The 13,029-nt window shown below is 39.7% G+C and overlaps 2 protein-coding genes across 5 annotated transcripts in view; one reads left to right on the top strand and one right to left on the bottom strand.

Annotated features, from left to right (window-relative positions):
- The window catches only part of LOC101159440 (pre-B-cell leukemia transcription factor 1), a 32,267-nt gene extending 26,311 nt beyond the window's left edge, over nt 1-5,956 (top strand). For 2 of the 4 annotated variants that reach the window (XM_020705235.2, XM_020705236.2), the window contains 3 exons: nt 352-455; nt 1,382-1,468; nt 2,810-5,956. In XM_020705235.2, coding sequence (XP_020560894.1) covers nt 352-455; nt 1,382-1,468; nt 2,810-2,899 — 281 coding nt within the window. In that variant the 3' untranslated portion in view covers nt 2,900-5,956. The remainder of the gene's footprint in view (nt 1-351; nt 456-1,381; nt 1,469-2,809) is intronic. The other 2 variants (XM_011478077.3, XM_011478078.3) reach the window with 1 other exon arrangement.
- Nucleotides 5,550-10,979, bottom strand: LOC101159195 (lysophosphatidic acid receptor 2). Its single transcript, XM_004071363.4, has 4 exons — nt 10,362-10,979; nt 8,828-9,580; nt 7,680-7,942; nt 5,550-5,918 (listed from the first exon to the last, which is right to left on the bottom strand). The coding sequence occupies exons 1-4, from the start codon at nt 10,381-10,383 to the stop codon at nt 5,874-5,876; spliced, it is 1,083 nt and encodes a 360-aa protein (XP_004071411.1). The 5' UTR covers nt 10,384-10,979; the 3' UTR covers nt 5,550-5,873.
- Between the last annotated feature and the right edge of the window lie 2,050 nt (nt 10,980-13,029).

The following is a 13,029-nucleotide window of genomic DNA, read 5'->3' as shown; positions in this document are numbered from 1 at the left end:
AATTAACACACTAACACGCAGTAGTGGCAGAGTGGGTTTCACAGCCTCCAAGACATAAAATGTCTACCGTGGCTGCAAATTGAACCACCCACGTTTTTAACAGGCAGACAGCTTTGAAACAAGCTTGTAGACACAAGTCTTTGTAAACAGACCGCTTTGTAAAGCAGCTTTGTGAAGCAGCTCAAATGCGCACATTCTGGGAATCTTTTGTATGCAGAATAAGATGGCTGATGACGGTGACCCTCAGACAGTTTTCAATGAGATATTCCTTTTATTGGGCGCAACCCCCCCCCTACCTTTTAACTCTATTCCACCATGTAGGGCTGATTTCATTATACATAATGCCTGCAGGGTCACCGGGGTCATACAGCATGTCTCACACAGGGGACACCTACCTTGGCCTGCATTCCCTTAATGGTGAGGGTCTCAGCATCGGCCCCTCTCTACAGCCTCAGGTATGCAGTGAGGTCAACCTCCAAGTTGATAGAGTTGACCTCCGTGGTGTTAGTGTAGCCTCCAAGCATTGGCGTTTACTCTCCTGTTGTTTAGCTCCTATTTACTTCTCCTCAGATCCCGTTCCTGCTGTATTGTCGATCCCACCAGCCTCAGACCCCCACAGCACAAACTGACCATTCTATGCTGTCATAGTCTTCTAGATGTTTCTCATGATCAACACCTATTTTGAAGCTACTCAGTCGCATCTATTTACTTCTCTAAAACCCATTCCCTATTCACATATGTGCTGTTTAGACTGGCAAAAAAACAAACTATCAATAAAAAAACAAAACATATTTACAGGCTGCAGATTTGTCATTTTCATCTCATGTAAAATGCTCTCTGATCAGATTTGGGGATCAAGCCAGTTGTTTAATGGTCAGTTTCTTTGCCTCTAGATTGTCTGTCTCTCTCCTCCAGCAGTACCCTTCCCCTTCTGTCAATCCATGTTTTCCTAAATGTATACAAGTAATCCCACATTTAATGTACCCCCCCCCCCCCCCCCCATCCCAAGAGTGTGCTATAAGTAAAAAATATTCAGGTCCACTTGTACTTGTTTGGTAACAATTTATTTTTGATGTTCTGCAAGAATCCAAACATTTTTTTCAACTAGATTCATTAAAAACTAGAAACATTCTTGTTGCTTTTATTTTTTTTAATTGATGTCAGTTGGAGCATAAATTAAATAGGTAAGCCAAAAACTGAAAACCCCACTTCTATTTAAATGTGTAGATTAGCTGAATGAGTAATACAAGCCTATTCTGGTACATCTAAAGGTCTGTGGTTACTGCAAGTCTGTTGTCCACTTACATTTATAGAGGTGGATACATAAGTTTTCTTTAAACGTGCCAATAAGTTTTGTCCTAAAGCGTCTCATCTGCAACAGGTGGATACCCTGCACCGTGCTACACACCTGACGGGCGGCTATGAGGAGTTGTCGGGCAGTGACTTGTTCACGCCTCATCGCCTGGATGTGAGTTCCAAAGCTCAGTTGGGCTATTCTTGTCTTACAGTTTCTATAAAGTTTATTTATTTATAAATGCAGAGACATTTCTTATATTCTACATTTTTGGCAGACAGCACCAGTAAAGTTTGAAACAAAAATTCCCTGGAAAGGTTTTCCAGTTTGATTTTAGTGTTTGCAGTTGTCGTAAAGGTCGTGTGTATAAAAGGTTATGTAAAGCCTGTGTCGTAATACTGCTGAACTCTTGAACTGATCCATGTCCAATTTATCGATTCTTTTTTTTCTGTGCAAATGAAAGTAATTAGAGAAAGAAAACCAATTATTGGGCTTTTTTTAGTCCCAAAATGTGATATTTTATGATAAAATAAATTTTCTGAAACTTTCATGTTGGTTTTCAAACAAAGTGTACTCTGTTTGCGACCTGTGAGGTGCATTAAAGCTGTACCGTTTCATTAATAGGCTCCTAAACTCCCTCCTTAAAAGCATGGGACTTGTTCAAACTTGTTTACTAACTGAAGGTACACTTCAGAACGCATTAAGCTGCAATGAAGCTTTTGATCCATGGTCTACAGTTCTGTTTGTTTCAGGGAACCAAGCGGTGATTCAGTGTTTATGTTGCTGTAAGTTCAGTTCAACTGTTCTGTTTTTTTGCCAGCACCCTCAAGAAGCAGAGATGCACATTCTGGGGCTCCATGTGACCCAAAACGGATAAATGCTAAAGAGAAATTTGAGTAAAGACTGTGTTTGACCCACTCTGATCATCTTTGAAAGATCTATTTTCTAAGCGTTCCCAGGGGTCTTTTAACAATGATTGACGTTTTTTAGCCCAAATAAAATAAAAAAAGTGTAATTTTTGAAGACAGTTTATGTAGAGCAGCATTTGTTGTGGGCCTGTTGCTGGGAGCTCTCTGTTTACAAGTTCTGCCAGTAGCTTACATCCCCTCACACCCCAATAGGAATAAAAATAGCAAGCAATACTGAACTTATCCAGCCGTACAGTTCTAAACCGCTCGGACGAGGAAAACAAAGACGTACATGGATCTGCTTGTCTGGATTCACCCGCTTGGAGTGGAGCAGGGAGCATGTGGCCTGCCCACCATATTCTCCACGTCACAGATACGATCCTTTTCAACTAGCAGGCATTTTTTGTTTGCTTCTGATTCATAATGAAAAAAGATACTCAGAAACGCAGTTTTAAGCTTATTTTTTAAAATAGATTTCCTCCATCAGAAAAATGCCACAAGAACATGATAAAACCAAGTTTTCATAAAATGGGTCTTTAAGTGGATGTCCTGGCTTTAACTATAAACTCCCTCCTTAGATATTACTTCTCTGTTTCTCTGTTTACAGGCCAACAGCTGGCAGGACACCACCAACCCCTCCTCAGTTACCTCCCCTCCTGATCCCCCCAACAGTGTCCACTCTGACACTTCCAACTGATTTGGTGGCTCCCCCTGCCCTCATTTTAATCCCAATCCAGTCTGCCAAGACATCCACGCTCTGCTCATCTTCTGTTCACCCCCCCCCCCCCCCCCCCCCCCCCCCCCCCCCCCCGAGTCAACAAACCACACGAGGCTGGATTCACACTTCAGATGCTTCAGCTGTGCTGGAACAGGACAGCTGCACAGTAACACGAAGGCTCTAGTCTAACGCTTTTTTTTTTTTAAGCCACGATGAAAAGGGGAAAGGAGCTCACGGATACGAAGAAGAAATCCTAACGTCCAGGATTTTTTTTAAACCACTGACCCAGCTGTGTAGATGATCATGATGTCTGTACATTATGTGTATATGCACGTTAACTTTACTCTCACAGCTTGTTCATGTGCTGTCGACCTCTACATTCGACTCTTTGCTTGGGGAAGCTGTGCGATTCCCTGTATGGACTGAAGCCTCGGCGTCTGACAGCCGACCTGTGGATAACCGATCACCAGGGAGCTCTGCTCACCCTGCTTGTACCAAAGTGCTGCCCCCCCATGTTCCTCCGAGATCACCCTCTGCCAACTTAATACAAGACTCTTGCAGCTTCTCGTCCTTTCAGCTTGACGTTTCCCTCTGTTGGGATTTCAAACGGAACGACTGAAATGCACAAAGGTGCATGCAGAAAGCGGCCACATCACCCAACATTAAACTTTTCAGCTTTTTGTAAGAGCGAGCTGACATAAAAAGTGTGTCAAGCACAAATGTTGGCATCCTTAATATAGGTTTTGTACAAAGGTAGTGACGGGGAACACTATTCGAAACCAAGTGGGACAAGTGAGATTGGGGCTGATGAGACGAGGCCATCTTTGACTGGATGTAACTAACGGCCCCTTCTGTTGCTAACCAATAGAGGGTGTTAATAGTTTGCTTGTATACTTTACTTCTTGCTTTCTGTCGACTAGTTTGTTTGATTGTAGGCGATTTTCTAATGCTGTTTCACCAAGAATGCACCAGCCACCACCAAAAAGTAGCTCAACATAGCATCTAAATGAAGAAAGTTTAAGCTTGTGGGGCGCCGATGTGTTACTGGGGCAACACGACATGAGTTTAGAAATGTAACGGTCTTCCATGCATGTAGGACTTTTTAGGTGTGCTATCGTTTTCATTTAACCCTCCGAGTTTTTAAGCTTCATTTTGAACAAAAAGCAAAGGGTATAATTATCAGTCAGACCAAAAAATGAAAACGTGCATCATGTATTGCTATAATGTGTGTGTCTCTGTGTGAGTGTGTCTACAGTGTTCTCGGGATGTCTTAGTCAAAGTCGCTGGTGCCTCTGTGGACTTTCTGAGCATTATTAAGACTGGGGGTCTCCACCGGCCAGCGACGGAGCTGGGGGTTCAACTGAGATTTTCCTCGTCATCTTGGTACATTTTTTAAGTTTGTTCGCCCGAGGCAACACACGACAACCTATTGTTGTACCAAAAACCAAAAATACCAAGTTCAGCGACATAATGCTACTCCTCCTCTCCCGAAAGTTGGTGCACAGCCATCGTTTTAAGTCTGAGGAGAGAATTGTATTTGTATGCGTGTCTCTCTTTGTAGTGTTGTCGTGCCTCAAGTTAGTCATTTTGAGGCGTTTTGTTATGGAGCTTCATCGGGGGGTGGAGTGAACGCTTTCATCACACCCATGTTTATATTGGGAGTATGGACAGATTGCTCTCATCTACTCATTTAATACCTTCTAGTACAATTTTTTTTTCTTTTTTTAGTTATTCGGCCAATCGGGCAAGGGCTTCTTCCTCCACCAAAAGAATAAAAGAGGCAGCACTGGGAAATCTGGTGTTTCTGATGAACCCTTCCAATCATTTTATACATTAACTTATGTGAATAACAAACCATTTTGATAGTAAGGTAAGCCTTATCCAGATAATGTCATTTAAGACTTTATTGAACTATGTTACAGAACAAAACCTGATCTTTAAACATCAGGTGTGATATCCCTCATCTGTTTTGTTACTCATTGCATTTCATATCTTACATTATTGCCACACTAAACTGTCAAGCCCCGCCCCTTTTTCTACCTGTTGTAATGGATGTCACTGTACAGTTTGTGTAATGTTAGTATTTTCTTTTTTCATTTTATAAACATTGTTTGGAGATGCCAGTTTTATTTTGGCCTTTATCTAACAGATTCACAAGAATTGATTTTTGATGTTATTTAGATCTTTGGTTGCAATGAAAGATTTACAAAAACAGGATTTGATGCTGTGGAACCGCACTAGTTCATTCTTTTGTGTGTTCCTCACCTTTACTGGTTTACGGAGCTGTTCTTTTTCAGTTTTTGTGTTTTATGAGGAATCGTCTAATTTCTAAACCTGAAGATCTTTTTGGGAAATGTAAACCGCAGAGCTGTACTTCAACACTGAACAGCGTTTGGATACTTTGAGTAACTTCCACAGCATCAAATGGGGTTGTAAACCTTTACTTTCTTTTTTTCTATTCGTATATTTGTATCGCTCCTCTTTTCCTTGTATTTACCCCTCTACCTCTGTCTTTCCATTTCTCTTGTATATAACCCCACTGTTTTCAGACTTGTGAGTCTGTATGAACTCCTTTTATACCTCAACTTTAGAATTGTTCTAGAAAGAGTAAAACAAAAGGAACAATATAAAAAATTGTAGTGTTCTTATTAGAAAAATTAATAAAAAAAATATTTAGTGTGACCTTTCAGTATTTGATTTCAGACTTTAGGAGTGTTTCACTTTTTTAAGTTTGTCACAAATGCTCTTGTGATAGTCAAATGTAATAAAAAGAGAGATTGCACCATCATGAGGAGTGAACGCTTTTCTCCAGCCCTGAAATCAGCTCCAAACAGGAAATACAAAAAGAATACTCTGCAGTCACTGACAAGTGTTCAGCAAAAAGAAAAAGAAAAAATCTTGAGTGACGTGAGATTTTCCTCATGGCAGGAACTGTCCTTCTGCTCCTGAAGCTTCACAAGGCCTGATCCTGGAACTTCTGATCCCAATTAAGAGGAAACTGCAAACAAATTCAATAAAACATCCCATGAGAAACAGATTTCAGTGTACTACCGGTCCTTTCTGTCAATAGGATGAATAAAGTATTTCCTGACACTTGAATTTCCACTCTGATCATCTTTGATCTATTTTAACCCTTGTGCCGCTATGGGGTCAAGATGACCATTGACGTGTTCTCCCTACCATGCTAAAGGTGGAAAGATTTCATGTAATCCATGGACACCAGTGAAGATCACAAATCATTGAAGAAAAAGGTTCAGTGCACTGTCTAGTGGGTCTAGATGACCCAACTCCCAATGTCAAAGTTCCTAGGATAGCACAAGGGTTACAATGGTCTTTTAATTCCTAATATGGTGTTTAATATTATTATTTTTCTAGGACAGTTTCTGCAGAGCGGCAGTAGTTCATTAGAAATTCAGATCAGAGCTTGGAGTAGGGAACTTGTGCTCAGTGCGGCACAAATACATTTTTTTTCCATCTACTGAGTCACAACAAAATGCTTCTCTTTTGGCTTTTTCCCATCAGGGGCCGCCACAGCGAACAAGTCGCATGGTAAACTTGGCAATGTTTTACGCCGGATGCCCTTCCTGACGCAACCTTCTCAAAGCAACCGGGCTTGGGACTGGCACAGAAGTAGAGAAGGGAACAGGGAGCAGCCCGGATTCGAACCCTGGTGTCACGGACGGAAGGCGCCGCAAACCAGCACGAGCTAAACCGGCTCCTACTGAGTCACAACAAAATAAAAACCTAAAAATGCTCTTTATACATATAACTTCCATAATGAGAAAAATGGCACAAGAAGGTGTTACGAAACACCAAAAACATGATTTTCATCAGAGTGGGTTGTTAAAAACCTAAAGCACAAGTTTTATCATATAGAATAAAGCTCAATTGATCTAAATGGATCCCTGTTAATGAATGGAAAAAGGCCAACTTCTTATTTCATCATTAATCTAAAACAGAGTCAAAAGGACTTTTCATAAAAGCCACTGACAAATTCTCATCTTGAGCTGGGTAAGTATGTTGGTTCCCTTTGGGGTGGATGTGTTTGAGATCACAGTTCTGCCATCCGTCCGTGTGTGTGGTGGGTATTGATGGGACTTTAGCCCCCCTGACATGTCAAACTACATTCTGTACAGCTGACCTCATAATCAAATATTTATTTTTCAAAGTTTCTTCAAATTATTTGGAATTTATTGCAGTCAATGTAACTTTTTTTAAAACTCATTTTCTGCCATTTAAACAAGTTGGACTTCCTCACACATCAGATAAGAATATGTTTTTTGAAAATCCTCTCAATCAATAATCCAGATTATATTCTTACTTTTTAAATGCACAGTCAGTGTAATCCTTATTAATTTTGCTCGTTTATCAGGACAGTAAAGGGTTAAAGGGCTGGGGAGAGTCATAACACTGTCCTTACGTCAGGCAGTGCAGTCGATAAGATGTGACCTCTGACCTGGTTAAAACAAGTCACCTGTGCCTCTAAACGGGGAAACTCAGAATTCCTTCCAGACACCACTGCTGGCAGGAAGCAGAAAGAATGCTGTCCAGTTGGATACTACTGGGAAGAAATTCCAGGGCATGAAAATAGTGAAAAAAATAAATAAATCGTGCCTGCAGATGGAGCCCACAGGGCAAATTACTAGAAACTGATCGGAAATGTTTGCCAAGGGAGTAAAATCCGGACTCGATAACAAGAATAAGGAGTGGGCGACATAAAATGAAGGTTTGAAGTCTGAATAACTGTAAATGGATTTACCTCCTGCAGTGAAGCCTTGATGTCAATGGGGCAATTCTCCTCCCTCTGATCTGCGGTTCTCCCACACAGACAGCACAGGATGGACTTGAACGTCCTCCGCATCTCATCGTCCCGCAGCGAATATATGATGGGATTGACCAGGGAGTTGCACTCCGCTATTGCCAGGCAGTACTTCTCAATGCGGTTGGCGTCGCTTTTTGTGCCCATCACACCGTCCACGAGCAGAACCATGAGCCCAGGAGTCCAGCAGATCACGAAGGCGCCTGCGGCGACATCCAGATGAGAGCAAGAATAATTCGAACAGATTAGGCCCAAAACTTTCTCTGAAATGTGAACGCAACAGAACCATTATACCGGTAATTGCTTCATAGCAAGAATTAAAATCTACAATATCTCATAGCAAGGGTTAAAATCTACAATGTATTTTCTTGTGAAGCGTGAAAACATTTGAAGCCCAGACAGAAACTGGATTGTCTCAGACCTCCATGAAAAAACAAAAGTGACAAAACGGTCCATAAAGTCACAATCTAAACGAGCTTTTATTAAACCTGCCGAAGGACTGAAACTAAAGTCGACAAATTAGTTTGGTTTCATTTTACGGGAAGTGGTCTGAGCCAGAGTCTCACTCTAATCATATTTGCATCTATTTTAAAAGTGTTCCCAGTGGTTTTTCAACTATGATTATGCACTTTTTAGCCAAAATGATAATAATAATAATAAAAACCTGATGGTGTCGGTGCAGGGCAAACCTGCCCTAATTTCCCATCATCCCTTCGTCTACCTTGTTCTGCAGCCCCTCACAACCCCAACCTAACATCAAGGTGCAACAAAAATGGTGAGCAACATCGGAGCTATCCAGCCGTATACTTCCTAGCCAGATTCCAGCTCAGACGAGGAAAACAAAGACGTTCATGGATTTATTTGTCAGCAAGTGAATGCATCACAATGGAGCGGAGCAGGGAGCTTATAACACTGGGATTGTGGCTTCTGCAGAACAACAAAGTTTTTTCAAACGTCATTTTATTGTCTGCTCCTGATTTGAATAAAGAAATACTCTGAAATGCAATTTTAAGTTTAATTTTCTTTATACATGTCCTCCACATGTTTATGGAGTGAGTCTTTAAAAGTCTGAGAAAAAAGGTTCTCACCTAGAACCATGGATATTGTTTTCATCAGGTTGACCACAGTCTGGTTGTGTCGCACCTCAGAGGAATGCTGGGAGATGTAGCTCCAGTGGCGTTTCACATGAATGAAGATATGAGCGTATATGAACACCATAATCAAGAAAGTGAGCAGATTGAGAATCGCCCAGAAGATGAGGAAGCGGCGGTGGTAGAGAGGAGCAACAGACGAGCAGTTGCTAACGTCGCATTCACAGTTCCAGAACAGAGAGGGCACCAGACCCATGAGGATCGCCGCTGCCCAGATGCAGACTATGAGCAGCACCACACGCCGCTTGGTCATGTTGCTGTGCAGCTGCATAGTGAGGATGGTCTGGTGGCGCTCCACAGCCACCGCTAGAAGGTTGGCTACAGAAGCAGTCAGGCTGATGTCGATCAAAGCTCCACGAATATACCACTGCTTCTTGGAGAGCTCCGCGGTCCAGGGACCCGTGTTCAACATCAGATTGGCATAAGCCATGCCGGCAAAAAGGTCTGCTGCGGCCATGTTCCCCAGGAGATAGTAGATGGGGAAGTGGAAACGTTGGTTCTTGAAGATGGCCACCATCACCATCAGGTTGGCCAGGAGTACAATGACGCATACGGTCAAGCCCAGGGCGATGACTGTAATGTCCCGCGGCGTCCAGTTTTCATTGATGGTCTTGTTGACGTTGGCATAAAAGAAGGTGATACTTTCATTGTGGTAGCATTGATTTGACTCACTGCTCTCAGAAGCCATAACTGCAAAAAGAAAAAAAAAATCTTTGAACTCTACAAAAGAGACAGAATGTTTTAAATCATCATTCAATGATCAAAATCTGAAGTGTTCCGTTAAACATGGCAAAGAAACCACCAAAACAAATTAATAACTAAAAAAACATCCACATAGATTATACTCCAAATGAAAAACATACACATGGGAGGCAGGAATCCAACATGAAAGGTCTCCATCCGCTTGGTCAAATGCATAAAGAGCGTCATTTGATTCATTAAATACTTCAAGCTGCCATGATTGTTTCAGCATGTGTGTAAACATTTACGGTATCCCAATGTACGGCCACTGTTGTGATAGATAAGCTGATGTCGCAATGAGAAAAAGCGTGATCTTTTTTCATTACTCAATTTACTTTGAATTAACATGATGCAGAAATCCCACACCACCATGCTCCCACCACCATGTTTATTCACTTATGCTTCCCTTTCTCCTTAGCAACAAAAACAAAATAAATAAAAACAAAAAACTGGTAAGTACAGAGTTGACTATGACTAAATGAGTTGTAAAGAAGCTTAGGAGTAACTTTTAGAGCTTTACTATAACTTTTACACAGATTAAAGCTGAAATTTCAACATTTAACAAGCTCTAATTAATAGTAATTATCACCAGTTCAGGAGTAATTTTTTTTAGAGGAATCCTTTGATGGCAGAAAAAACCCTTCATTACTTTATCTTCCCCGTTAAAATGTGCTCCTCTTTCCAGTGAGCTGCGTGCTTCCAAAAGTTGAAAACAATGAAGATTACTCACCGTTTAATTTAGGCTCCACCATCCAAACATGTCCTCAGCGAAAACAGTCGAATCACGATTCCGTCAAAACGAGACGAAATTGCTTTCAATTTTGACAAACATTGAAGCGGAAGTTTTCATGTCGACATTTTTGAATTACTCTCACTCCGATCAGCTGCACCTGGCCGACAGGTAGCGGTGTAACCTTCGCATGTTGCTTCAAAAATCGGACAAAACAGTAACACGACTTGTCAAGCTGTTTGTGAAACTGCCGTGATCATTGGGGGCGGCGCGTGAAAATGTGAAGAAACAGGTTATACGTCTGTGATTCTTTTGTTTGTATGTAATCAGTCTCATGTTAACGCGGAGTTCTGTTCTTCAGAGCTATTGGTTTTTGATGTTTTACTGCAAAAGAAAATGACTCATCAGGATTCTTTGAGGATTTTTTTAAATTAATGATTTAACTTAAATACAAATTTAAAACTGTAACCTCAATATAACCTGAATATGTTTAATTGTGTTCTTTTCCTTGTGACCACAAGAGGGCGACGTTGAGTTCGTTGAGTTCGTTTGAATCAATGTTTTAGCCGGTCGGGTGTTGCAGTTCAGACTGGTAATCCCTGCTGCCCTCTTGTGGTCACATTGAGAAGACATCATGAATGGACTGGTGATGTTTTCTGTAAAAAAAAAAAAAAACAACAAAAACCTCTAAAGTGAAACAAAGTATTATTGCTTTCAGAATTAATGTTGATCTCACGTTAGTCAAACTTTTGGGCCGTTCGCCAATAACATTAGAACTTTTCCAGAAACTGTCATGGGTGTAACAACAATGGGTATAAAAAAATGTTACAACACTATGTTTGTCTCTTTGTAAACCAGACAAGTTTACAGAAGTGACAATAAGGGACCCTTTTTTTGGTCTTGATGAGTATTAATGACTCTAGAAAAACAAGCTTTTATCTTATGTTATATGATCGAAAAATTAAACAAGTATCTATAAATCCACCGCTTTGGGTTAGCTTATGTTCAAACTACTGTTATGTTAACGCAAGGTTCTGTTCTTCAGGACAATTCTTTTTTGTTTATTAATGTTTTGCTGCAAAAGAAAGTAACCAAAACATATCCTTATTTATTTAAAACAAAAATGTAAAAAGATTGAATGTATGATAACAGGTACTTTTTAGTGACATTTTAGGAGATTTGTTTTGTGTTTGTTTTCTTGATATATTCATAAATTGTAGTTTTTAATGTGACCACAAGAGGGAGATAAGTCTTTATGACTCTAGAAAACTAGTACACGTCTTTTACTTTAAAGGCTGAGGAAGAATGTTAATAAAAAAATGGAAACAAGTTACTATAAATCTACCACTTTGGGATACCATATGTGTAAATTACCATTATTAAATCAGGGTTCTATACTTCAGGACAATTGTTTTTTATTTTCTTTTAACGTTTTGCTGCAAAAGAAAGTAACCAAAGCTTTTAAACAAATGCCTGGAGTAAGACACTCATTTGAAACTGCAACTTTAATATATTTTTTATATGTTTTTGTATTCCTTGAAACGACGGGAGGGCGACACTGAATTGTGATTCTGATGAATCCACATAAGTTCAACTTTTAGCTAGTCAGTGATGCGGTTCAGCCGTTCAGACCAGTAACCACTGCTGCCCTCTTGCGGTCACATTGTGAAAACACAGATTCGTAAAGTTTCCGTCAAACCAGTGTGAAACACAGTAGCATTTCCGGTTATTACTTTCAGAATAAAATCAGAAGAAAAGTTTGCTCGACTTTGACGTCAATTAAACTTACATTAAATTGACCGTAAATTAGAACTTTTGCACAAACTGTAATGGGTGTATTAACAATTAATTCACGAAAATACTATGGCACTATGTGTGCCACGTAGTAAACCAGACAAGTTAATGGTTTTTTTTTTAAAAAAAAGAGACATACCTGTACATGTGATGGTATTGAATACTTTTACACAAAACAAATAATGGCATATCCTTGTTTATTTAAAAAAAAGTCAGAAGAATGAATGCATTGTTAACAGGTACTTTGTACTCTATTTGTTTTCTTAATAATTTCATAAACTGTAGATAAGTCTTCATGACTCAATAAAACAAGTACTTATCTCGTGCTTTAAACGCTGAGGAAGAATATTTGTTTAAAAAAAGCAAACAAGTAACTATGAATCCACCATATAATTGTTAAATTACCAACAACATTATGTATCCTGTGTTAATTATAAAACATCTGTTCGGTTATATTAGCACAAAATAAATTTGAATTGAATCGATCAGAAATAGTAATCACTATTCATTAACAATTTTTAAAGGATGACAGAATATAATTATAACGGGTTGCACTGATTTGACTTTTAAACCACTGTAAAACATAGTAAATTGTTTTACAGATAAAAAAAAAGTATTGTAGCATGGCTGCAATTAAAACCATCTTTGTCCTGACTGGAGTATGACTGCAGTTAAAGGTTATAACCGCTAGAGGGCACACTATTCTACCAATCTCGTTTTTTAGGCTTTAAAACCTAAGGGGAAATAGATTTTTTGTGGTAGAAAAATCTACTACAGTAGGATTTTTTTTGTCTGTTCATAAATGTTTAAATAACAAAGCATAACCTGAGTGATAACAGACATTTAGCACAAAAAAGACAGCACCATTTCTTTC

Source organism: Oryzias latipes, chromosome 8, assembly GCF_002234675.1.
Source record: "Oryzias latipes chromosome 8, ASM223467v1".
Classification (NCBI taxonomy): Eukaryota; Metazoa; Chordata; class Actinopteri; order Beloniformes; family Adrianichthyidae; genus Oryzias; species Oryzias latipes.
This window is presented reverse-complemented; position numbering and strand designations above follow the sequence as displayed.

Excerpts from the sequence above, each read along its gene's own strand:
- LOC101159195 (XM_004071363.4), bottom strand. The coding sequence starts at position 10,383 with ATGGTGGAGCCTAAATTAAACG. Across the intron at positions 9,581-10,361 it reads GGTGGAGCCTAAATTAAACG|TTATGGCTTCTGAGAGCAGT; the intron begins GTGAGTAATCTT and ends TTCTTTTTGCAG. Across the intron at positions 7,943-8,827 it reads AACAATATCCATGGTTCTAG|GCGCCTTCGTGATCTGCTGG; the intron begins GTGAGAACCTTT and ends ATGTCGCCGCAG.